The sequence below is a fragment of the Amblyomma maculatum genome, chromosome 4 (genome assembly GCF_055883805.1).
Source record: "Amblyomma maculatum isolate TAMU_Amacu chromosome 4, ASM5588380v1, whole genome shotgun sequence".
NCBI lineage: Eukaryota > Metazoa > Arthropoda > Arachnida > Ixodida > Ixodidae > Amblyomma > Amblyomma maculatum.
Genome location: NC_139347.1, coordinates 39509939 through 39536219, shown reverse-complemented (window position 1 = coordinate 39536219; position 26281 = coordinate 39509939). Strand labels below are relative to the sequence as shown.

General features: G+C 41.9%; 1 protein-coding gene across 4 annotated transcripts in view; it reads left to right on the top strand.

Moving 5' to 3' along the window:
* Nucleotides 1-25190, top strand: part of LOC146190782 (xylosyl- and glucuronyltransferase LARGE2s-like) — a 36111-nt gene extending 10921 nt beyond the window's left edge. Inside the window, exons 7-18 of one of the 4 annotated variants that reach the window (XR_014706581.1) lie at nt 522-599; nt 2378-2509; nt 3577-3672; nt 5104-5313; nt 6204-6305; nt 6899-6986; nt 8845-8969; nt 10707-10862; nt 12276-12382; nt 12466-12631; nt 13775-14119; nt 16601-25190. Coding sequence is in view for 3 of the 4 variants with exons in the window: in XM_084601165.1 (XP_084457291.1) it covers nt 522-599; nt 2378-2509; nt 3577-3672; nt 5104-5313; nt 6204-6305; nt 6899-6986; nt 8845-8969; nt 10707-10862; nt 12276-12382; nt 12466-12631; nt 13775-13998; nt 16601-16613 (1497 nt within the window). In the remaining variant the exon portion in view is untranslated. Of the gene's footprint in view, nt 1-521; nt 600-2377; nt 2510-3576; nt 3673-5103; nt 5314-6203; nt 6306-6898; nt 6987-8844; nt 8970-10706; nt 10863-12275; nt 12383-12465; nt 12632-13774 lie in introns of all 4 variants that reach the window. The other 3 variants (XM_084601165.1, XM_084601167.1, XM_084601166.1) reach the window with 3 other exon arrangements.
* The last annotated feature ends 1091 nt before the right edge of the window (nt 25191-26281 follow it).

Genomic DNA, 26281 nt, shown 5'->3' with positions numbered 1-26281 from the left:
AGGACACAGGCGCCGTGCTTTTCGCCTCTATCGAAAAGCGGCCGCCGAGGCCGGGATTTTGATGGAGGCGAAAAGCAAAGCGCCCGTGTCCTGTGCGATGTCAGTGCACGTTAAAAAACCCCAGGTGGTCGAAATTTCCGGAGTCCTCCACTACGGCGTCTCTCATAGCCCGAGTCGCTTTGGGACATTAAACCCCACAAACCAAACCTTTTCAAGTAAGTCCTGCCTTCAGTTTCAATGCACCATGTCACATAAAGCTTGAACCTCTGCAGCAGTCTATTCTCCTTTAGTTGCTATTCATGGTTGTACTGCGTGCTTTCTTTGTGAACTTTTTGCATCTATTTCCGTATTTTTGCATGCATTGGATTGTAAAGACTGCTCTTCAGTGCAGTGCTCGGGCAAACATTGGACTTTAGGGGATATACTTGTTGTGCATGTAGCTGGTCTGGCTTCCTTCCTTTGTAATTGCTCACTGTGCATCTAATATTGTAGCTTCATGTATATGTCACCCTTTTTTCTAGGCTATTGGCCTCGTAGAGAATCAGAGTGACTGGTACTTAGGGAAATTATGGAAAAATCATCGGCCATGGCCTGCACTTGTAAGTACATGTCTTCAGCTTTTATTGCTTGTTTTCAAAGTAAGCAATAAAATGCTACTGCCCGTTGAGTGGTTTACTCAAAAAGGATTCCCTCAGAGTATGCAATAATCTCCTTTTTACTTCAGCTCACCTGATACAATGGGCTCAGGTCTCTCCCCAGAAAATTTTGAGAGGTGGACATTTGCGGACCGCAGGGGGTAGGGGAGTGGCTGTATAGACTGAATAATTACGTAGTGACAGCACAGCAAATTCCGTGAGGAAAAAAAATGACAGCAAAGATGGTTGTGCAGTTTGTTTTTTTCATACTCATTTTGCAGCACATGGCACAACTCCAAATCATTTATTGGCTTTGTCTATATGTACCAGTGACCCGCTAGCACTAGAGTGCATGAGGTTTACGTTGTACTTTTCCAAATATGGGGCTTTCAATGGCTCGTACTATGGCGAAAAACAGGAAATTTTGAAAACGTAATATGCCAGACAAGCAGCTGCTGCAGTAGTGGTAATATTACACGAAAATAAAATGCAGACTTACAAAAACTTAAGCAATAATGAAAGTTAGTAAAAGAAGAAAGTGGTAGCCACATTGCCTACACAGCAAAATTCAGTTACTTCAGCCTTCAAGAAAAATGTACGAATTATCCAAAAGTTTGCCTTATCAAATGGCTTTAAAAAAATTACAGAAAACCACTTGCATCACAGCATTTTTCAGCAGCTAAAGAAGCATGTGAATGCGAGATAAAAATGTGAGTAAGCATAAGAACGATGTGATGTCATTTCAAAATAAATCTAATGGGCCAGTGGTGCACACTGCTGCAGAGTATGAAACAGCATGTTTATCCACACCACAGTCAAAGAAAGTTGTCAGCAGTGGCCAGGAGGTGATTGAAGAGGTTGGCGGTCGGCCTGAGGGGTGGGCAGTAAAACCACTGCTGCCCACCTTGGAGAGAACCCTGAATGGATTCCCAATAATACAGACTTGCATAGTTTGAACATGTGGTTCATCTGATGATATGGAGGTCCCATAATTTTCAGTTGCAAAAAAAAAATTGTCACATTAAACTGCTCACAATTCAAATTTTTACTCCTGAATCATCTGTAGTAAAAAATTGTGTCTTTAACAGTAAAGAGAAGCATCAGTCCTGATGGAATTACTTGTTGATTGGCTGTTGAACATGTATTTGAGCATCAGGCAATCTTTTCAGCAAAACTGGCGCTATAGGGTGGCAATGCTTGAGGTAAAAATCAAAGTTTTAAAAATTAAGCTTGGCCCCAACTTTTTAACTGAATCAGGTGCTTAACTGCCTGTGGAAGGTTGACATTTACTAAACCACATTCATTATTCAGTTCTTTAAGTAAACTTATGCTCCTACCAATCCTTGCATTTCTTCTGCCCTACTATTGTGACTCGGTGGTTAGGGTTCTTGACCGATGATCATGATGACATGAAGTGGCTGCTTTTCAATCGCGGCAGAAGGCAAGACACCCCTGTACTCAGCAGTGTCAGTATACATTAAAGGATCTCAGGTGGCCAAAATTCTGAAGCCTTCCGCTACAGCGTCCCCTTAGTCTGGGTCGCCTTAAACCAAACCTTGCATTTCTTCTCTATGAACTGAAATGTACTGTCTGTTGCCAAAATTTGCAGTCCACTGCACCATTACAATCAGTGGAAAATGTCTATGATATTTGTTACTCAGACTCTTTATTTTGTGTTGGTGTGTGCGTGTTTTGTGTTGCGGAAAAATAATTGAGCTTTGCGTGGGACGTGTGGTATATAGGGCCGAGGCTTCAATACGGGTGTCATTCTGCTCCGACTGCAAAAGCTACGTGAACGTAACTGGATGCAAATGTGGAAGCTGATCGCCGAGAAGGAGCTCATCAGCATGTGGTTTACTTCACTGGCGGATCAAGTGAGTGTTAGCCATACATAACCTGTTGGTAGTTTGCAAATTGTAGCTGGTCATGTACCCATCCTACTGTTGCCAGTTTCAGTTTGTTCATAAAGGTGGCTATGTAGGTCATTTCAGTATTGCAAGAAACTCTTTATTGAATAAGCTTGTGATGAATTAATGTTATTTGCTTCAGTAATTTACCTGTGTATGTGTTGCCTGAACTAAGTTGTGGTTTAATTCAAGCCTGAGTTTGTTTACCTTACACACATAAATTTCCAGCTTCATGCATGCAAAGCGTACCTGCCACCTGCCAACACTCCCGATTCGTCCAGTACAATCCTGATTTTTAACTGAGCGGTCTGATTGCATGACCACTGCCCTAAATCTCCCAATAAGTGGCCTCTGCCTGTGCAAAGATGGTTTTAGCAAATTTGGCACAGAGAAATCTGCAGCCACATCATAAACACCAGTGTCAGCATCAATGGACACACTCGCATCATGGGCTAAGCAGCTGATCAAGGCCAACTCGAGCCAGAGCCAAAGTAGCTGTAGCTGTAGCTGGCGTGGTGCGCCCCACCAATTTTCATCGGCGGTGGTGTGGTGGTCATTCCTAGTTGGCAGCATTCGTGGTGTAGTGCTGGATATTTATCGGCAGTAACTTGCATCTGGCTTGAATGCAGAATGCGGTCTCCCTTTAAGCCTAACCTGGTACAAATAAAATGTCCCGAATTTTTATCTCGCCAGGCTGGCAGGTATGACAAGACAAAATCATCAGCATTTATTTACTTTATCTTTCTCTGCTCTCACTGCTTTCACTCATGTCAATTGTGCTCCTTGTTGTGTCCTCTGTTTTATTTTCTTGTGACATTTATCGCACATATTCATAAGCATGCTTTAGCTTCTGTTTCAAATCCTAAGTTGTGCTTTTGTCACAGTTTGTTCGCACATCTTAGAAGCATTGTGAAGTCAGAAAGGTGAAAAAGCAGTATTCAGATGGTGCAGTTCCCGTGCCCAGAATTTCACTCCATGTTTCACTACTTATGTCACTGTCCTTGAGAAACTGCTCGCTTTTCTCTTTCCCGTAGGACATCTTTAATGCTATGCTCAAGCAGCACACGGACCTCCTATTTCGCCTGCCGTGCCAATGGAACGTGCAGCTGAGTGATAATACGCTAAGCGAGGCAAGTATATATTTATGTATATCTTTTTTAAAGCAGTCATGGGGGGTGGAATTCTTAGCTCGTGTGTTTTAAGTGGAAAGTGTTGTTAAACTATGCTTCTTAACTAGCTCTTTCAAGCACAGGATAGGCAGTTTAGCTTGAGAGAGCTAAAAAGAGATGCAGTAACAAGTTCGCAACATATAAATAATTAACATTACCAGCTGTTTTGTCGGTCAGATATGTGGTGACATTCACATTGCGCTCTTTGGTCAAGTTTTTGTTGATCAGCATTTTTGAGTCTGAGCCTGTTTCATTCCATTTTCCATCCTTAGCACTTTTTGTGTTGGAAGTAATTCAGCATTATTGAAAATTTGAGGAGAGCCACAAGCTTAAAATTTTGTTCTTGCGTATTTGTCAATGCGTATGCAAGTGGAAAAAGATTACTGCCGTAGCAAATGCCTTTATATATATGGCCTGATTAAACTTTATATGGCCTGATTAAACTTCATAACGCTAACTTTGCAATTTTCATTTTTCATTTTTCATTTTATTACCTTAAAGACCCCTTTCGGGGTATTACATTTGGCTGTGAAGGCCATTACACAAAGCATATGGCATATTAGACATAGGTACTAGTACATGTATATTTATGGGTACATATATATGCACCTGCCGGAAATTGACAGCAGCCAACTGAGGTGTAAAGAATGCAACTTGTCTCATCTGTGTGTTGTTTAGTATTAGTTCTTGTGCATTGGTGGAGTGATGAAGGGTTTTTGTACATGAGTTATCAGCCATTTTAGTAGAACCTCTTTGATACGTTCCCGGTTCATACGATTTCCCGTTTCATACGCTCAAAATCGCGGGCGGTAGAAAATCTACCATAGAGTTGCACGACTTCTCTCCCAGTTATTATGTCCCAGGATAACACGATTTCATGGTTACTATGTTCGAAATTTCGACAAATTGTGGCTGTATAGTATGTTTTTCAACCAACCAGACATGGGTTAACGAGCGCTCGTGATATGAAAAACAACGGGGGTAAGGAGGGGGGGGGGGGGGGGGGTACAGTATATTAGCATTGAGCTGGTATGCACATTTTCCTGTAATTGTGTCTTTTGCGTCTTCTTGCTACGTGTGGTATGAGGCTTTGTCTCTGTCAGCCACCTTACATGCACCAATAACCATAGTCATTGTTCAATGTAATCTAATGGTTTACAGTTTGTTTTTTATATGGTCCTAAACTAAGCTATTGTTCTATGAATGTTAACAGGATGCTTCAATACAAAGGCTGTGACCAGTTGCATGAACAAAAAATGAATTCTAGTCCACATGCTAAATTTTTTGTCAGAAGATGCTCATCATTATGGGGAATTCTGATTCAACATTTATCTTAGCTTAGAATTCAGTGAACTTACTGAGAGGAAGCTTTGCTTGCCATGTGGCGTGCAGCTCTGCTACTCAGAGGTACAGGAGCTGAAGATCATCCACTGGAACTCGCCCAAGAAGCTCAAGGTGAAGAACAAGCACGTAGAGTTTTTCCGCAACCTCTACCTTACGTTCCTCGAATATGATGGCAACCTGCTACGACGCGAGCTTATCGGCTGCAACGGCACCACTTCCTCCTCAGCTGGTGTGCATGCCTCTCACGTGCAGGATGCTGTAAGTAATCATGTCAGCCTTCCATGCCTTTATAGACTGCACATTCTTTTTATTTGAGGAGTACAAAACGACCAGGAGAGGAACAACTGACCAACGCAGGTCTTGTTGCTCCTCCCCTCATTTTTTTTGTGCTGCTCATATGTTTTTCTGCATGTCATTGTTGCTTAAAATGGTTTTTGCTGCCTAGGATTCGGGCTCTTGACCTAGTAGTCTGAAGTTTTGCTTATTGTTACATGATAGAGAAACAAACTGGTTAAGGGAACAGTTTTTGCTAGCCTAACGATGAGTATGTTGGTTGCCTAATGGCAGTAAAAATTAATGGCTTGCTGTCAAGCTTTTATAAAAAGTAAAAGGTTTCTGTTCAGCCAGGCCCACGCTTTGTATCTGTTGGTGGTTTTGTGGGAGGATAAAATTTCTTTATTTTCAGTCTTGACTATTGTTATGCCAAGATGAGATGTCCAATCGAAATAGATGGTTCTGCCTAAAACATGGGGGTATTCTGAGACCAGAAATAAACTCTGGGCTTATGGGCATCAGTTGGCGTGCTAGGCTGTCTTGAATTTAGAAATAGTCTTGCTTGATATCGATAAAGCAGAGGCACTTCAGCATTATTAATTTTTGTTAAATTTACTTTGACGGTTTGAAGACAAGCACGATTAGGATAGTGTGAAGCAACGTTTCTTATAAATTGATATTCTCATATCGTTCGTGATCATTTAAAGCTTGCTTTTTTGTTATTGTTTTCAAAGCATTCGTTAATGAAAATGTCTGAAGTGCAGGTTGAAGTTGAAGTTGAAAGTTTATTAGGGAATCCAAACAAAGTTACAAGCATATACAGCGAGAGGTAACTCTCATATGAAACTGACTCCTTAACATATGTCCTTTTACAGCTGAATTTGTTAGATGAGGACGACCCCTGCTATGACTTTAGGAGAGCAAGGGTCGCCCAACATCGGACCCACCTGTACTATATTGAATATGATTATGAGCCTGTGAGTATATACAGTCCCTGCCTCATATTTCTGTCTTGAGTGTATGGAGGGAAAGAAAATGGGAATTAACTGGTTTCAGATTATGACAGTATGGTGTAATTTAAAGCTTTGTGCACGTCAGCTTTCTGTTATGATGTCAGGTAACGAAACCAAAACAAGTTACCTTCTGTGACAATCTTTCATATTCACTAACTGATCTAAAAAGGTACTTCTGAGAAAATGGCATAAAAAGAATGTTACTAGATGCTTTGCCATATTATTGCTAAATTTTGCGTTTTGGTTCTGTTTGCAAAAAAAAAGGCAAGGAAAGGTAATATTCACCCCAGTGACTAGTACAAACTGGAGTTTCATTCACTAGTTACGCAATATTCAGACATCCAAAAGGACATTTAATTAGAAGCTACTGTGTACACTACTGAAGAGTGGGACGTTTTAAACTATGTTTTTTAAGAGAATACAAATCCTTTGCCAATTAACATTGTTCCCTCTGAGTACCAAATACAAGGAGCACCAGGACTAGTAAACTTGTTCTGTTTCATAGTAGAAATGTGTATCAAGGAAACATTATTTATTCTATTTTATTTAAATTCCAGTCTCCAGAAGGAAATGATGTCACATTGGTTGCCCAGTTATCTATGGACAGGCTTCAAATGGTGGAAGCAGTGTGTAAACACTGGGAAGGTAAGTTAGAGGTTCCTCAACTTGCATGGCACTGCACAAGCATCACTCTCAAAGTGATGCTTGTGGAATTGTAAAGAGGAAAAATAGTGTTCCCTGCTTCTGACCACCTGATTGCAAGTCCGTTAGATCGCAGGCCAATGACAGTGGGCTGTGCTCACGAGAGCAGAGGAATGTAGCATATGCTGACACAAATGTCATTATGTCTGTTGGCAAATGGCAAGTAGAAACTTCTTCGAAGCACTCGGTTGAGATCTAGTGTGCGTAACTCACTAGCAAGGTTATGAACAAGTGTTTGCCCTCGCCAGGGCAGGCAGGAAATGTTCCGATGAGCCTGCATCCCATTGATAAAGCACAAAGCCACATTGGTCATACGCATGCACTGAGCTTCCCGGGTATAAACCAAGAAACATGAACCTAGCTTCCCAGGTTTGGGGTTCTTGAAGCCAGCATGTGGTTGTGATACTGCAGCAAAGCAGACGTCCCCTTTTGATATTTGGTCATGTTTCAAATCAGTTTCGCTACATCCTTATGATAAATGGAAATGAGGTTCATCCAAATTGCTGAAATTGATCCAAGCATGTTTTCATTGGCAGCATAGCCACAGCTGTCCATGAAAGCAGTGAAAGTCTGTGATGAAAAGTAGTAACCAGCACCTCTGTTGGTGTTTTTGAGTCATTTGCTTTGCAGTACCTTTGTGTAAAGCAAACATGTTGGACTCGCTGACTTAATATAGAATACAACAATGCGACATAAATTTTTCTTAAGGGACACAATTTTCAGTGCATTTGCTATTTATTCAATCGTCAAACACGCGCCTGTTCACATCATATCCACTGCAAAGAACTACCAGTGTGTGCCAACATCATCAGTACAATGATTTTGCTTCTCGAGCGAAATAAAATATTAAATTTAAATATTGAAATCTGTGTTTTACGACCAGTGGTAATAACATCGCCATAACTCAACAATTGCAACAAACAAGCAAAACAATGCACTCAAATTATGTTGCAGGACCCCTGTAGCTCAGTTTTGTAAAAACAAACTCTGAGTATTACCTAGCTCTGAAAGAGCAGCTGGCTCAGAATCAGTAACATAGAGAAAGGGGACAAGATAACTGCCAAATTATGTGCAAAGTTTTACTACTGAATGCTATGCTGTGTGTGTAGCTGTGGGCAAAATAATAAATTGTGGCATAAAAGTAGCATAACTATTCTGGTTCACTGTGCTTCTCAAAGCACGATAGTCAAGTAATGCAGTTGGAGTATTGTACACTGCATAGAAAATGTCACAGCATAAGAACGTATTAATAGATTCTGCTGGGAGTAATGAAATCAGGAAAGTTACATATGCCTCATAAAGACTACATGAAGTTAAGATGCTTTAAATTGAAGGATAAATGACAGGACGCATGCGAAACGAAGTAAACAAACCTAACTTTAGAAAGCACATCTTGGGAGAATGAAAATCGCACGCACACCAGGAGGGTTTTATCGAAGTACCAATTTTACGCTGTCTTATGTTGTTACCACACATCATGGGCATAACTTCTTGCCGAGAAAACAGGACATACTTCTTTATAAAAACTATGAAGACACATTCACTGTAAACCACATTTTATACTCATGCACATTAGTGAAAAAACTAAAGAAAAAATATTCCACTTCATGGCAGCACCCCTATTCATCCTATGTATGAAATTGAGTTTGTGGATTTGTCTCACATTTTTAGGCCTTGGTGCAAGATGGCCCTTAACTTTTTATGTGCCATAAAACCCAACACAACATAATACACAAGAAAGTAATTGGTCTTTTTATTCAGCATCATTCAGCTGACCAAAAGAACCAAACTCTGTTTGCAGGTCCGATAAGTTTGGCATTGTATATGTCTGACTCTGAAGTTCAGCAGTTCCTGAGCTACACCCTTAGCTCGGAAATATTGCAAAGTCGCAAAAACATTGGCTATCATATTGTCTACAAAGATGGGGTAAGTTGCATCACACTATAGTTTTTTTTCAGCATTCTCATAAAGTTTATGTTTATAGTAGCTGTGCATATTTAGAGTGAAATTATGTTAATACCTTGGTCTCTAGAAAATCTGGCAAAAAAAAAAACTGTTCCTAGACCGTCTACTCCTGGTCTGCAGGGCCCACTTGTACTTGCAGGAACATGGCAATATTGTTATTCCCGTAAAATGCGCAGTGCTTATCGGAAGTATCGTGGCTGTTTTTCTATCAATGGTTCACTATTTCCATGCCTGCATTGCTAAACTCATAGCAGTAGCACATGCATTACAGAAATTGGATTAGAGGTGTGCACGGGCTCGGGCTGCGCTCAAGCTCTCAGCCTCGAACTTGGGCCTGGCCCGGCCAGGCTGGGCCGGGTCAGGTATTTGTCTTGAGTGGACCGAGCAGGGCCGAATACACCGATCCTGAGTACGCGCAACTTTTTTGAAAGCACGATTATGGGCATGGTGCAGTAGGTGTCTGCAATGCACGAAATTAACTTTGTGTCCTCCCAATGCAAGAGCATCTGAGTTCTCTCCCGACTTAATCTGCCTGTCCACCACCCCTCGCAGTTAATAGAGACGCTTTATTATCTGTTCTGAGATTTATGCCGTGGTCTCACCTCTCGCATGCCTCTGTTGTGGCATGCTCCTGGCCTAGACATATCCTCAGTGGCAGCAGGCATGACACCTACAGTCAAAGCATTCACGGTGCTAAAGTTACCTTGTCTGAGCCCAGCTCAGATAGTGCAGTTGCGGCGCACCTTGCCAACAGCATGAAAAGAATGCGGTGAGCGAGACGAGCTCATCAAATGCTTGGTCCCAGAATTAAGCCCTTGCTCAGATTTAGAGCTAGTGCGCATTTAGAGGAGCAGAGAAGCTGCGTACATAAAACTTGCTCTTCTGGCTAAGAACACTAGTCATCCCAGCCACAAGTTAGACCACCGGAAAAAACTTTAGCGCTACCAGATTCATGAACCTGGAGCGGCATAAAGGCCTCAAGCTTGCTTTTGCATATATGCTCATAATCATAATTTTGTGTATGTGTTGTGCCTCTGTATGTTCTACAAATTTCTCATCTTAAATGTGAGAGATCAGCATTTCAAGGTCCTAAATAAACTCATCATTCTGGAATTATTTCTTTCTGCATCATCGCTTCAGCTACAATTATAGCAAGTCGAGCTGGGAAGGGCCCGGGCTGGGCCTTAAGTCTGGACATATGGTCGGGCCGGGCCTGGCTCGAGCCCGTAGCATGGTGTCCTGGCAGGGCTCTGGCTCAGAATCTCGACCTGTGCACACCTCTAAGTTGGATGCTTAGGATTGACCACATTCGTTATTTGTCTGGTTTAAAACAAGTTTAGGGGAACAATATTTTTCAAAGTCAAGATGTCAGTAGCTGCCATTAAGCATATATAGATTCAGTCATCCATGCAGTGGCAATGCAAGTGAATAAAAGTTTGAGCATAGAAAAAGAAAATCTAGTGACATGGCAAGACGTTTTGACAAGAAATTGGAAAAAAAAGAAAAAGCCTATAGTTTTCACCTGTAGTAGTCAACACTGCAAATTATTAAAATTTACTTCTAAATGTGTGTATTCAGTGAATTTTCTACTGGAAATTATAGCAGCTGGCCATGATAGGTAGATCAGCTCCAATAATGTCTTCTTGCTGGGACAAGCATTTCGTGACGTGGGGAGCTCATGTTGGCCTCTTGTTGCAGACTTTTTACCCAGTGAACATGCTGCGTAACGTCGCCCTGCAGCAAGTGAACACGCCGTTTGTATTCCTAACGGACATTGATTTCCTGCCCATGCACGGCCTGTACGAGTACCTGAAGCGGTCTGTGTTTGCCTTGGGCCTTGAGTCTTCAAGAAAGGTGAGGTAGCCAAGTGCTTGTCCAGCTGAAATACAGCCAGTACAGGGGTCAAACATTGCAGAAGGACAGGAAAGGGTCGAACAAAGCAGAAAGGAAAGGAAAGGGGTTTCCTTCCTGTGTGTTATGTTTGGGCTATCACTTTAGTTACTTTATAGCCAGTGTCTTACGGACTGAGATGTGGTGCTATAGTTTAGCCTGTTTCATTAACAGCAAAAGGTACCTTTCTAGTGCTGACAACTTGATGGTGATATGTTTAATTTTGTAATAAGCACTAGAGACAAAGGAACTGGGCTAGCACTAAAGTGCCCGACGAAATGGCGGTCACGCATGTTCGCAGACGCTTTATTTGCATCAACTTCTTGTCACCATTAGCACGCAGCATTGCCCCATGCCCCAAAGCGGTGGGTAGTCATTGGCAACAGAAGTTCATGTTTTAACATAATGAGCAGAGTACATAGACTACCATAAAGCTGATGACAGCAATCTGCAGTCTCAGCTAGATAGCAGTGACACAATACGGACCTTTGTTCTCAGGGAACAGCATAGTAGGTAATGACACTGCAACGCCGAAACACCTTATATACACCAAAGTAGTGGTGGAGTAGCTTTTCAGAGAGCCCTTGACGGCGTCCGGGAGTCCATAATTCGTACTGAACGATATGGTCTCAGAAATTGTGCCGCTGGATGACGTGAAGTTAAGGACAGTGAAACCGAAACTATGCAACTGAGTTTTATTTTGGAGGGCAACTTTCGATCATCATCGTGCCTGCCATAACGCTCATAAACTACGCTAGCACCACCATTCCATACAATTGAGGTGTGGGGTGGCCTATTTCGGTGATTGTTGGCTGCACTCATCGCACCGCGAAACGATTGCTCTTCCGAATCAACCGGAGCGAGGCCCACCCATGTCTGAATCAACGAGCGTCCAGCGCCATACAGTTACTTGGGTGTCGGCCGGACCACGCTTCTAGTTCGAATTATCGAAATGTCCAAATTAATGAGGGTCAAATTAACAAGATTTTAGTGTATTGCTGTACTGTAGCACAACTACTAGTGCTTCATTATTTCACATGATTACTCTAAGAAGAACATTTGCCAAAGTAGCGAATATGCGTTAAGATATTTCATTTGTATTTGATTTGGTTCCCACTATCCGATTCATATTCAATCAATCTTTTAGCTATGCTATTTGTACTTGAATCAGCAGCAAGCTACACTATTTGTATTCAATGTGATTTGAAAAAAAAGCACTATTTACCCCTATATGTTTTCCTGGGTACCAATTTTTTTTTTTTTTTACATGTTTTTAGAGTGTTTCAACAGGGTTTTACTCTGCTTCTGTGTAAAATACATAGTTTCAGTAATTTGTGGACTACAAAGTGCTGTTATTGCTCTTCTTTGTTCATGTAGGCGTTAATAGTGCCTGCATTTGAGACTCAGAGGTACCGGCTGAGTTTTCCAAAGACCAAGGCCGAACTTCTTTCCATGTTGGACATGGGGACACTCTTCACATTCAGGCAAGCCTTCCCTCTCTGCTTGTAAATGTTCAGTGTGTGTGACTCTGCTTACTGAGCCTGACATTGTCATCACAAAATTGTAGGTACCACGTGTGGCAGAAGGGCCATGCGCCAACCAACTATGCCAAGTGGCGAACAGCCACAACACCTTATGTGGTGAACTGGGAGCCCAACTTTGAGCCCTATGTGGTCGTCAAGCGAGATGTGCCTGAATACGACAAGCGCTTTGTTGGCTTTGGCTGGAACAAGGTGCGAACCTTTTTTTGTTTTTTGCTCAGTAGTTTTGCATTTGTTGCTGCTCTCATTGGAGACAAATAGGACTGCCCTTGGGTGTGCCATTTGGTCCTTCTTTAGTATTAGATGTGTCAGTTCCTTTTCCTCTTTTAAATATTAAAGAAGTATATAAGTGAAGTATGTTTCGCCATGCCTTTGCTGGTTGCTAACTGTAGCATACGAAGCACATTAGGAAATCCAAACTTTGGTTTCAAAGAAAGTTTCAATTTATAGATCCATCCGCACCTTCTGTGGTGGCTAGTGGTCTTGCTGCTGGTCGCAAGGTTGCAGGTTGACCACGGCGACTCTGTTTCTATGGAGACAAAATGCAAAAATGCCTGTGGAATGCGCCATTATGGCATCCCTCATAGCCCGCATGCTACTTCGTCTACCCCCCTTTCGTCAGAATTTAAAAATAAGATATCTAGAACCCTAGACCATTTTTTAGATAATTGTAAGCTGATAGATATAGCACCCTCATTAATTCAAATAGAAGTGCACGTTACTATCTTTACAGACTTAATGTGATTTAATTTATGGATATCTACGTATACAAATAGTATTTCGGCAGACAAGCGTTAGTGCAACATACAAGGTAGGGGAATACTTAATCATGGTTCTTGCTGTGTGTGCTCGAGCCACAACTCGGGAGAAATTTTTTTGGCAAAGGAGCACTTGCAACATTGTACAGTCTACAAAAAAATGCTGAATCTGATAAGCTGTAGAGCAGTTAATGCCAGGGTGACAAGCAGATGCATAGTGTTGTTTGGATGTGCTAGACTGGGAAATTGCAGTGAGTGTTTCAGCCAACACGCTGCACTGATTCCAACATTCATGAGAGGGCGGACTACATGTGCAGTGGAGTTTTGAGGGCTATATTATGGAAGTGTGCTCCAGCTGCTTTAGTCACTCTTTTCTTAGAGCACCAATGAACCTTTTGCTCATTTGGCGTCAGTGGATGCACCTCCACCAGTACCAGACTCTAGTGTGTTGTTATTATTTTATTTATGCTCACCATGCAGCTGTGCAAAGAGGAAGCCGTTTCTTCCTCGACATTTTAGCGGCATGCTTGTCTGCCTCTGTGCTGCTCACACTTAGCTGCTGCTGCTGCTGCTGCAGGTGTCGCACATCATGGAGCTGCATGCCCAGGGCTACGAGTTTGTGGTGCTGCCCAATGGTTTCATGGTGCACATGCCGCATGCACCGTCTCTAGACATTGCCCGCTTCCGGTCGAGCAGCCAGTACCGCAAGTGCCTCTCCCTACTGAAGAGCGAGTTTGCCAGGGATCTCTCACTGCGCTACGGCCGCACCTTTTCTGCTGCCCCTGACCGCCGTCGGCGCAGGTGATTGCCTGCCTGCTGCTGCTGTGCCATGGCCAGGTGCCTCCCAATGTCTTTCCAATGGCTGGTCGCCACAAGTTGGCGCCGCTGGCCATCTCTTATCGGAAGCTGCTGGCTTTGTTTGGTAAGGGCACGCCAGAGAGTAAGGATCGTGCGTTTCAAGTGTCACCAATGGTCAATTTCAGCAGTTGTTAGGCAGCGTAGTCTCTGAAATTACCGAGATTTGTTCGAGCTTTTAAGAAGTTGCATTTATGGCACCACATCATAACTTGTACTGCGCTGTGGTGATGTTCCTTTTATTGTTTTCTTTTGTTTTGCTTGATGATGTTTACCAACGTTCACAAGTGTGACGGACGTGGTGTTCAAAGACCTCTGAGAGCATCTGCCTCATGTTTTCGACAGACAAATAACTTTCTTGGCAGTGTGTGTTGGAGCATTTTAATTTTAACCTTGGCTTTACAGTTGAAGGAATGGTCTGGTCGTATGTCATAACATATAAAAAATTGCTTATAGATTTTAAAGCACACAGCAGCTTATTACTTCATGAGAATCATTCAACATGAAAGTTAATGAAACAAATCAAAAGGTCTCTTCAGTAAATCGGCATATCGGTGCGGGTTGGTGGTTCCATCACTGTGGCAGCTAGTGAATTCAGCCATCTGCTCACATAGCACAACTAGGGCATGTAGGTATTCATGAAGAGGCCTCACTTTTAAAGGAGCTGAAGAAGTAGCACCATGCATTATAGATTATATGAAGATGGTGATTCCTTTTTTTTATATATACTATATGATTGGTTCATTCTTGGGTGCCCTTACCCAACTAGCCCAGTTGGTATATGTGTGCTGTATGGTCCTTTTCGTGTCATGGCAGCTTCTTTGGAGTGTGTGAATGTATATATACGTGTGAGCGCTGTGTGCTATGACAACAGTGTTGCTTTGAAAAACAAACAGTTCTATTTACCCCTTTCGTCATCTTCATTGCTTATCATAAAGCCATTACACTCGGCAGTAGACCACACCTTTTGAAATCTCTTAATTATTGAATTATGGGCAACATAGGCCACTAGAAGGTAACAAGGCAATGAATGCCAAATGCACACCAGTTTCCTAGGTTGTGACTAAAAAAAAAAAAAGTTTTTCATTTTATTGGGCATAATTAGCGAATAACTCAATGCCATGTACAAAGCCCACATTCCAGCGCCAAGCCTGAAACTAGCATTGTTAGTTGAAAAGTAATCTTTCTCTTTTTTTTTTTTTTCATGTAACATGTCTTTCTTCAAGCTAGAGTGTTCTGTAGCTGCTTCATGTACTAATACATATCAATAAACATGTAGCACTTACATTCAGCTAAGTGTAGGATTTAAATCCACAGCTGCTGTAGCTGCTTTCCTTAATAATGTAGGTTCTGGGTATATAGCAGATCTGTAAAGTTTACTGGCAATACCTGAAAGAAAAAGGAGAAGTATTTGATATGGGCAGTCTTTCTGCTAACGAAATCTTAAAGTCAGAACTTCTTTTTTTGTCCGTTTTTCTCTATGTGCATCGATACCGTCCACTGGGTATTACTGGCAAACAAAACTTCGAATAAATTTTAATATAATTTGAAATATGCTGTCTAAAGGGAAGCACTTCTCATCATGATCGTTACTGCAATATATCAAACAGGGTTAACTCATAGACGGGACGTGTGCAAGCTTCTGTGGCATTTGGCTAGGGACTCTGGTGTGCGATAGGACCTGCCTTTGTTAGGTCAGCTTGGATACCAGTCCATCCATGGCATCCTCCTGACTGTTCACGCTTGAAACCAGAAATGATCAAAGTAAAAATCTGCATAATTAATTATTAATTGCTATGTAATGGGTTAAAGCATAATACCCTGATCATAAGGCTAACTGCGGCCTTTAAGGGTCATAGAGAATCAAACTTATAGGTTTCATGAGAACAGTTCTTGAGGCAGCATGCTCCGCAGTGATATTTATTTGCAAAGAAAGTTTTAACTTAACGCACACCTCTGTTTTATGATGGTTTCTTTTTATTTTGCTGCTGTGTCAGTCAAGATAACACTGCATGATGTAAAAGACATGAATAATTTTGTTGCTGTGGCTCAGGTTGTCACTATGGCTGGAGCTGTGACAGGCTTTCCTTGGCCATATCTGCTATTCAGCAGGCTAGCTTATCCAGCAGGGTTCATAGAATACATTTAAGCGCACAAGGTATGTATTTCAGAGTTGCTGTACCAGTCCATTAATGAGCAAGTGTTGCTTTTACCGTAACATTGTAAGGAAGGATTGGCTCTAAAAACATGCTGAAACGAAAATTGCCTTGAAATGTGACATCCCTGCATGCTGATAGTGCTACTGTGGTACTGTTTTTTATAAGAAGCAGATAGTGCTTTCTGATGGTGAATGGTCTGGCTGTTGGCATAAGCGAGAGAAGGATGAAAGTAGTTGGGAACATCAAATGTTTGGGCTTTCATGATGGTTTAACAAGTGTTGAATGCTGCCCGCTAGTAATGTAGTTGTACGTCTAACCGACTTTCTAGTGATTGTATCAGTACCTTTCTTTTTCCATTTTGGTGGACCACTTTTCTTTGCATTTTACAGTGTCTACGACTGAGAACAATAACTGAAACTAGGATGTCATTGCCCTTGTGCAGAAAACGCACGACACAAGCCACAAATGGACAGTCATGATCAGTGTGATAACACACTGAAACCTGATGATAGATATCAATCGGAGAGTACTTTTCTTTTCCTTCTCCTTGTTTAGTAATAGTGTACTATGTGTTGAGTAGCACCAAAGGGGTATCAGTTTGACAGGGCACCCTCTTCAAGTAATGTTCAGATAAGCTTTTATTATTTTTATACACCTTCGGGCACACATTTTTTGGCAGATTTAGATCCAGGTACGTCTCATACACTACAAGTTGTATTGATCATGGTTGTACTCGACTTGGCCTGGACAGGGAAGCAGGTTATTGGTGCCACAGGAGGACTGTATTTGCACTGCTATTACATTGCACATTTGTCAGGCATGTCCTCCTTTTACTTGTTGTTTTACAGGCACCGTAGACATGCTTATGCTCCTGCAGGGTTTGTTTGTTTTTTTTACCAGTAATATTATGCTCATTATAGTTCCTATGATTTTAGTCCTTATTTCAGTGTACTTAGGAGATCAGATGCTCTCCATGACGAGTTCTGACTTAGGTGAACATGTCCCATGTAACTTTGCTTGTTGTTTTTAGTGAGTGCTGGTAATTGTCTTGAAGCCTTCTATTTTTTCAATTTAAACACAGATGGGTGTTCATTGCTGATTTTAACGTGGCCTCAATAGTGAAATAGTACGCTAGAAATGAAGCGGGGCAAAACTTACTGTTGGGAAAGTTGGTGGTCGCCTGACAGTAGAACAGCACAGCAACACAAGACAAAAGCACAAGAAAGCGGTCTTACAGTTCTTATACTTACATAAGCACATAGAGCACTGGCTTATAACTTAGAAGTCTGCACTCCTTGTTCTGTGCTCCTTGTGTTTTGGAAGCTTGCACATCATGTGCTGAAGGTTGGTGCTCCAAAGGACAGAAGAAAATTACCAAGTTGTCTAGCCTAGAGCACTGCACAGGCCTACTTTTTGAGGCCCATCACCGCACAGCTGCATCAGGCAACAAAGGGTTCCTTCACAATCTGTGCGCAGTTTCTGTCCATATGTTTTCACCTTTCTTCCTTTTCTTCAGAAAATCGCAGGCAAACATAACTTTTGTCCTGCAGCACCCATTCGCCTATAAAGACTGTTGCAGTAGTGTAGGCATTTAAAGTCATCTGTCCACGTGTCTGTTGTGACTGCACACCAATTTTCCTTCATTGCGGCTTCAATGGAAGTCTCCATGTTGGCTCACATTGCAATGGCTACTTCAGCGGCTTTTTTGAATGCAGTTGTTGAATGTGGAAACAAGTCACTGGCAGGAACATTTCTGTAATGGGCACCATGTTTATCAATTCGTTTCAGAGCTTAGTGAAGCTTTTCCGTGAACAAAATCATATGGCTGATGGATCCTTGGTGCATAAAGCCACGCAAGCCATTGCAGGCTTTCTTTTTAATACTCACTGGAATTCTGGATATCTTAGCGCACAAAAAAGAAAGTGAGGTTCACACAAGTTCAAAACTTGTTGTCTTGCAGTTATGCCGGCTTAGGTGCGAGCTTTCAGTCTTGCTGGAGGTGTACGTCAGGAAAGCACTGCATTGCACCTGTCTCACTGGTGCCAACATGGTCGTATTAACAACTTGAAGAAATGTTTTCCAAATATAACTTTTGCCAGCATTCTTCTAACCCCTCTTTACAATGTCACGCGGTTGTCTTGATCTTCATATCTTTTTTTTTCTTTTTTTGTGACATACCCATTTCTCGTCTTCTTTTTTTTTCTAAGTTCTTCCTGTCCTTTGCCCACTTCAATGTTGTTTTTACTTCTATGCCTCACGTTCACCTTCAAGATTAATTAGTACAACTGTACGTGACAGCTTCTACATATGTGGTACGGCTATTCATTTCGGTAGATGCTTCCCTCTCAACGCTTCCCAATTGCTCTCCTCGAGATTCTCTTCACAAAGCTGACTTGAAGCATGTCTCTTTTAGTGCTTTTCTTTAAATAGGGATGGCAGGTCCTCGTTCAGCAGGGCCCCGGCTGAATCCCGTGTAGCACATAGTTCCGAAAGCGCATTTTGTTGTAACTACGAATTGGACTCTGCAGTGTTTTCATATTGTAGAGACAACAGATACTATAAAAGAAACGTGGGCAAACTCCCCAACTAGGTTCCTAAGGGAAGGCAAAATGCAAGAAGCTGTGAAAAACAGGAAAAAAAAGCAACAAAACACTCTCACCACTGTTGTCAAACGAACCCCCTGCGAATTCTACTTCTCAATTAATAACCAGTGAGTCAGCAGGGAGCCGCTGGCTACGACACCATGCAGCTGCAAGTGGGAGTTCATGACAAATGCGTTGTATGGCCCATAGAGTTTAACGGGGTGACCAGGCACCCATATGGGTGCTTCTGAAATGAAGCAGAGAAACTTCCCCAGAACCTCTCTTCGCTCACTGTGTTTAATCCCTGGCAGCACACTAGCTTTCGTGAAAGACAAATGCACCAGGGACAAGAAACATGAACAAAGGCCCAAGTGGCCTGCATGAAAAAAATAGGGGGGGGGGATCAAAGGCTGCTTTCCCCACTTCCACAAATTGAGTCGTTGGCTTCTGTCGTCCACACTTGCAAGCATGCCGCGCACATCCTCAAGAATCTTCAGCCGCCACAGTAATTATTTTCTTTTCGCGACCGGCTGAGCTGGGGAGAAAAAGAAGAGCATAGTCATCTCATAGCGTGAAACGTCCCGAGAGGAGCGCGTGCTCTACTCAGTACCCCACTTGAACCGGCCTGTGACGTAAAGTAAAGTGGAATGTTACCTGGTTTAGCGAGAAAGATTTCAGTGAGCTGATGGACTGAAACAGACCAGGAGGAAAGCAGCGTTGCTGCAACCACGGATTGGATTGGCCTGAATTGGAACCGAGGGTCACATACATTTCTCACATGCCGGGCTGGGCCTGGGCTTTCGGCCCTTACAGTGCTCTAGTCTAGCCACACTGTGGAACAATGTGCCTGTGCTTTGTAGATGACTCAGACAAGTGCATACTTGCGCATTAATGCAAGGCAATAAAGCTTTGTGCTACTGTCTGTGCTGCTGCATTGTCCTACCCAGTTGTTTCATGACAATTGCACTGATGTGCTACACTTACTGCGTTTCTTGGAATCAAGAGTTTGGCAGTAATCCATCTGGTCGCAAATGGACATGAAGATGAAAAAGAACTGACCGCCAAAGAAAAATTTAGCAACAACTCATTCTTGGACTTGAGAACAAAATGTTTCAGTTCGTGGTTAGTGAATATGGAAAGAAGGTTTCAAACCATTCTATTTAGTCTGACATATAGTAGCACTCGTTGATTAACATAGCATTTAAATTGTGGAGTTCATTGGTATGATGTATTAAGAAGGAATATTTTTATTAAAAGCATCACAGTTTCGGATTGTAATTATTCGAAAAAATGATATAAATTGGACTGCCAGTGTATAGTGCGCCAGATGTGTTTGCTGCGTCTTCAACTTTAGTACGCTATACTACTTTATAAAGCAGCGGGCTTGTTTGCGGGTAAAAATGGGTTGGCAGGGATTACCTTTAGTGCATCTCAGGAAAGCATTGTGTCCAAATCATTGCTGGCTCTTTGGAGCACTATGCAGGAAAGAAAGGAGGTGTAGAGGGCGAGGGGGGGGGGGGGGGGTCAAATTATTTCACTTTGTGACTTTTGCTTGCTGTTGCCTGTGCTGTGCTTTTTGTTGTGCCAAAATACATGCTGTATCCATATATGCCAGTTGCTAGTGCCTGCTAGGAAAACTATATGCGCATTTTTGTGGCCATAAATTTTAAGTCTAAGATACTAGTTAGGCAGAGCAGTTTGATGCAGCCTACATTGTTGATGGTTTATTTCAATGCTGTAGGTTGCAGTGCAATCCTTGCCACTACATTGCAGGTGGCCTGAGTAGCAAACGAGAGATGGGCTGATATAGGTCGGTACACAAAATGGCTGCCTCTGTATCGAATGTATCGAAGTGTTCTTTGTGTTCTTACTGTGCATGTGTTACATGGTTTATTCATGGCACCATTTTCACGTGTAGAGAGGATTGTACAGGTGCCAAAGCAAGCATTTTGCTGCGAAGATTTGCATCATTTGTACGTGTAGAGAGTTCATGTCGGTCGTTGGCTGCTTTGGGAAAAGGTAGTTCGCTGCACTGACGTCACATGGTCAGGAGAGTGTGCTAATTGTAGGGAATATTCTTTTAGCCTGTACATACGATGCATTGCCATCATTTTATTGGAAGACTTGCTCTGTGCATGACACAGTGGAGAGGGCAGTGGGCTTTGGCTAGGCATTGCTGTTTTTACACATGAACTGGATCTTGTCTTAGAACAGTATTTGCTCATTGTACATGCCACACATCCTTTTGGCTTAGTTTAAGAAGCAAGTCATCATTACCGGTGCATGCGTGGAGTAGTACTAAGAGCAGCGGTGAAAGAAGTGTCTGCCTGAATATGTGCAGGGCCATCATGTCTGTTCCTTAGCTCTCCTAACCTTTGCATTGCTGTTTATTTTATTTTTTGCTGTGCCAATAAGATTGGCTTGGAGATATCCTGGTTAAGCAACGTTTGGTTTGTTGTAGTCGTTTTTGTCGTTTGTCAGCTTTGTACATTGTTTGTGGCACTCGGAGTGCATTTTTGCATCTTTGCCAATTGCAGATTCCACTTGCGCTCTTATTTATTGAGAACAATCAAGAGGTTATGCTTATTACATCTATTGTCGTGGCATAAATTTATGATGCCTCTTTTCTTTCCTTTCCACTCTTTGATCCTATCTGATGCATTTCTTTTTGTCATATCACTTTATTAGTTGACCCAACAGTATTTTATGTACTTATAACATCTCCATTTTCGAGTACTTTGCTAGATACTTTTGCTTTACATGTGCACTACTGGATCAGCAGGTTGTCCCGACTGAATGCTCATATGAAGGAAAAAAAAGAAAATTGTCAGGTCCTCTGCAATTTAAATAGACTGTCTGATTATGCAACATATCCTCATCACAAAATTTTTTGTTATGTTAGTTTAATTTTCCAGTGAACAGAAATTAACTTGTTGACTGTTTCTTTGATTTAACATTTGAGATGCAATCAGAATATATTAGGGTGCCATGAGAAACACTTGAATACATAGTTTTGGTAAAGACACGTCTCGCACATTTGTGTTTAACTTGTCAAAATAGAGGCTACATAAGAAAAAATACATTAGATCTCATCTACAAGTGCAGATGTAAGCTGAGGTGCATTGTAAGAAAGGCATACCACTTTCCAGTGAGTCTGATAGGTAGTGGTAGCCGAATTCAAGTCTTGAGGAGCCATCAGCCACTTTTCTTAGTTGACACTGCTCTCGGCCTCCTTTTTGGCGCGTGGAGACAGAATGCAGAATATTGAACTCCAATACCTTCACTTTGATGAAGCAGAAATTCGTTGCCATCTCCTCTTTTTTGGTGCATGTTTCTTCCTTCTGTCATGGGACGGTTGAGGTGTCAGCAAAGATTGAGTAAGATAGCAACATCATTGTCTGACTCCACATACATTATAGTTCACATTCCTGTTTTCCGAAATTTTTAAGTAACGCTTCAGTCCTGTGGCCTGTGTGGTACTTGAAATCAAAGGGTACGAACTGTGTTCTCACAAAATCCATTTTTCGTAAACTGTGATAGAAAAAAAGCGCAGTTTGAGCAGCCTCAGAAGTTGGGCTTGCTCTGTTTCAACCAAAATACTGTTCCTAGCAGTTCTATAGTGCCCAAGTTTCTCATGATTTACAGAGATTTGCAACTTTGATTCGTATACATAGTGTGCTGTGCAAGTATTTGACTAAAGATGAATCAGAAAAAAAGATTTGCATGTTTCTGAAGGCACAGAGGGCTGTAGCTGAGACCATGGAGAAGATTCACTCATTAAGAACTGCTGGACCTACGAATGAAAAACTTTTTATGCATTCATGGGGTCGCCTAGGCCACAAAAATTTATTTCAATTGACCCCAACTATCCGAACTTCTGAGCTGGTCTGAGGAGAATATCCTGCAACTTCCTTTTCCTCAAAAACAAGTTTTTGCAGCACAGTGTGAACAAATTAAAAATAGCAAAATCAGAATGAAAATTCTCAGCAAGAGCTAATTGACATTAGCGACCAACCTGCTGGAGTGGTAGAAGGACCTGGTATAGCTGCCTCATCATTTTACACACCTAGGCTGGAAACACAAGAATTGGCTCTTCCTTCTCTACATCACTGCATTTCTTCTCTTCTGCCGTTGGTTATCAGTCTATATGCCCAAGTCCAGCAGCACAGATGGTGCAGTTAGCATACATCCATAAGCACATAAAGAACTGAAATTGTTTCAAGTCTGGCGGCTTTTTATAGTTCTTTCCTCCTTGTGCTTTGTTACATATGAACCTACACCTATTCTTTAGTAGCATTGTTGCTGTTATGATCACACTTATTGCATATTAACTAGTACATTAGCACTTGATCATTTGCATAAGCTCCTATGACCTGCATGTCATATGGCAGTGACATATTGGTGGAGGGGTATCTGCTGCCACAGCAATCACTTGGGCAAGCATGGCTGCTGCAGCATGCGTATTTCTTTCAATTTAATGCTGCAGCAGGCTGCACGGCTGTTGTTGGCGCGTGTGCTGCTCCGGCAGCAGTGAAGCACATAGGCACCAGAGGGTGACTGGAAGTTTCGGCAAAATTTGTTTAGGTTCGCCTTCATGCTCTTTCATTCTGATGCCAGAATCACCTGTAATGCACTGACAATAGGAGCTAAATATATTTCGTGCTTAATATTGTTTAATAATTTATCCTTGTACCATAACAGCCAGAGTCTCAAGTGCCTATTCTCCTATCTGGCTTGGTTGCTCTTATCATGGTCTTAGCTTTTGTGTGCGGTCTCCGACAGCGTTTGTGGGCTTGAACTGGTAGAGTGATTAGTGCTCAAGGCTGTTGACACATCACAGAATGAGCGGAAGAGCTCAGCCTGACTGCTTTTGGTTCAATATCTGGAAAAACGATGAGCAATTGGGCAAACACCCAGTCTGGAAGGGCAGTGTGGACATAAGGCAACTCTTCTCCTGTTGTGCGTAGTTGAGACTTACAGTCAGTCACAGCAGTCGCATGTGGACACAAATGTTTTCTGTATTTCTTGTGGTTTCTTTATTGACTAAAAATAAGTGGAGCCTTTCTTGCTTTTTAGAAAAATTATTTATTCGTGGTGTTTCTCAGTGCTTCCTTATTCATATCTGAGATAGTAAATGAAATATTCAAAAGTAAAGTAAGGATTTCTATGAAATTGGTAGAGGACTGTGAAGCACCCATGACTGGGGAACACATGCTACATGTATACTTATAGCAAACATCGGTTTCGTTCACCTAGAGGTTTCATTTCGTTTTGTGTTCATCTGAGCACTCACTTGGGACAACCCGCATATGCATGTCTTCTTTCCACAATGCCACATATTGTTTCTTGACTCAGGTTCCATTACTTTTGACCAGTCTTAATACTACTCTGGTGTAACAGAGCATTCTTATATTATTTTGCTCAAAAACTATTATTTCTGATGTTTACACATTTTGCGGCACAAATTTCTTTTTTTTTTTTTTTCATCTCAAACAGCGCACATGTTTGGTTTTATGTACTTGTACATTTATTATATTCAAGCAGGGGTGAAAATATTTATGGGTATTTTTTTTTTTTCATCGCCATTTTTCTAACTCTCATTTTGCTCATTATATAGAAGCAGTAGTGATGCCTGCCTGTGAGATGTTGCTTTTTATGTAACACCATGAACGTTGAAGAACATGCGATAGTTTGGGCAACTGTTGTGGAAATATCAGCAACCCATCCACTGTAAAAGCTCTGTAACAAATGAAAGTAGGCTTTGATGTCCAAAAGTGCTGGATGAACTCCATTCTGTCCAGAATAAATGGCATGAGCAATTGATGTTGCTTATTAAAGTAGCAGCCGTTGGTGTGTCACTTGCGATTTCTGCTGCCAAAGCAGCTGCAAGCAACGTAGTTTAATTGGCACACTGTTTTGTTAAGTCTCTTCATCTTTTCTACATTCCATAAATTTTAGAAAAAGAACGTGAAAATATTGTAGTACTTGCGTTTGAAAGGCATGAAGTTCCAGGTTCCAAAAGTGAAAACATGCACTTACTTGAGCACACAGGCTTGACTGCTGCTCAAAAGTGTCTGCTGGTTAATACAGCCATATACATGCACAGCAGTTAGTGTGCTTCATTTCCAAATTCACTATTCCTTCTCATTCTAGTCTGTTTGTTTTTACCAACGCAATGCTCTACGGCCATGCCTCACCATTGACATGTTCCTGTGTTTTGCTTTCTGTGTCCTTCAGGCTTGTTGTGATTGCCCGAAAAGACTCATAGTCTTTTATTTGTGTTCATGTATGTCACATATCTACCCATTAGCGATTGTATAGTCGTTTATAAGTAGTAGGCACAAGGTGCTTTCTTATACTGAAAAAATTAATAAAGTGTTATGATCAAACTGAATAATTCTTTAGCAGTGTCCTCTCTCACTTCTCTGAAAATTCGTGAACTATATATAGGTTCTTGTGCTCTAGTATTCTATGCCTTTGTATGGAATGTAGATGGGACTTTGTTGACAACTGGGCCACTGTGCCGATTGGGATAGGAAAAAGAAAATTTTGAGCTGCTCTATGCACTCATAAGTAGTGTTTGTCTCAGTGTGATAAACATATGCGTCAAAGAGAGAGAGAGAGAGAGGAAGTAGTTTAATAACAAGGAAGATGGAGAAATTAGCCGATGATAATGTGACCTTGGCACCCTACTCCATGCTGGGAAGGGAAGGAAAGGGTGAGGAATGCAAATGGAGGGGGGCGATGTCATAATACAATGAATTGCTTGCCACTTTTGCGTCGTTCAGTGAAGACTTAGAAGAAGCAGAATGATTGTATGAGATAGAAGGGGAACAGTCTTGCTAAATACCAAATTTCGTCAATATGAAATGACTAGTTAATTAAAGGAGAAAAAGTCGATATCGAAATAGCGCGGATGTGCACGACCAGTAATGACGTCACATCAGAGCGGAAGTCAAAATTGCGGCAAAAGACGCACAAACAAGACGAAGGGTTGGAACAGATTAAAAATTGAATAATTAACATGAATTGAAAAATGATTAATAAAACATTTGCCAAAAACATCAAAAGGGTGCACTCGTGGTGATGTCACATTGCCATGGGGACGCCGCCAGTGACGTCTTGGCGCCTCCTAGTAACGCGTGACATCATGAGAGAGGATGGCGACGTGATGTAAGAAAAAAAAATGCCGCCACCAGTGATGTCATGGCATATCTTAACGCAACGTGATGTCGTAAAAAGGTGGCGGAACGCCGCGCAATAGGAGCGACATCGTACCTCCAATCCCACACTTGATTGAGCACTGCAACGAACACGTGCCGAAGAACGCCACGCAACAGGAGCGATGGTGTGAGCAGACCGAGGACTACAGAGCCTCCCGCAGCTCTACCCCACCTTACCCTCACTCCTTCCTAGACAAAAAAAAATTGGCAGTGGCTTAAGAGGTATACGTTTCCCTGGCTGAGCTTGGTGGTGGTCATGTATGTT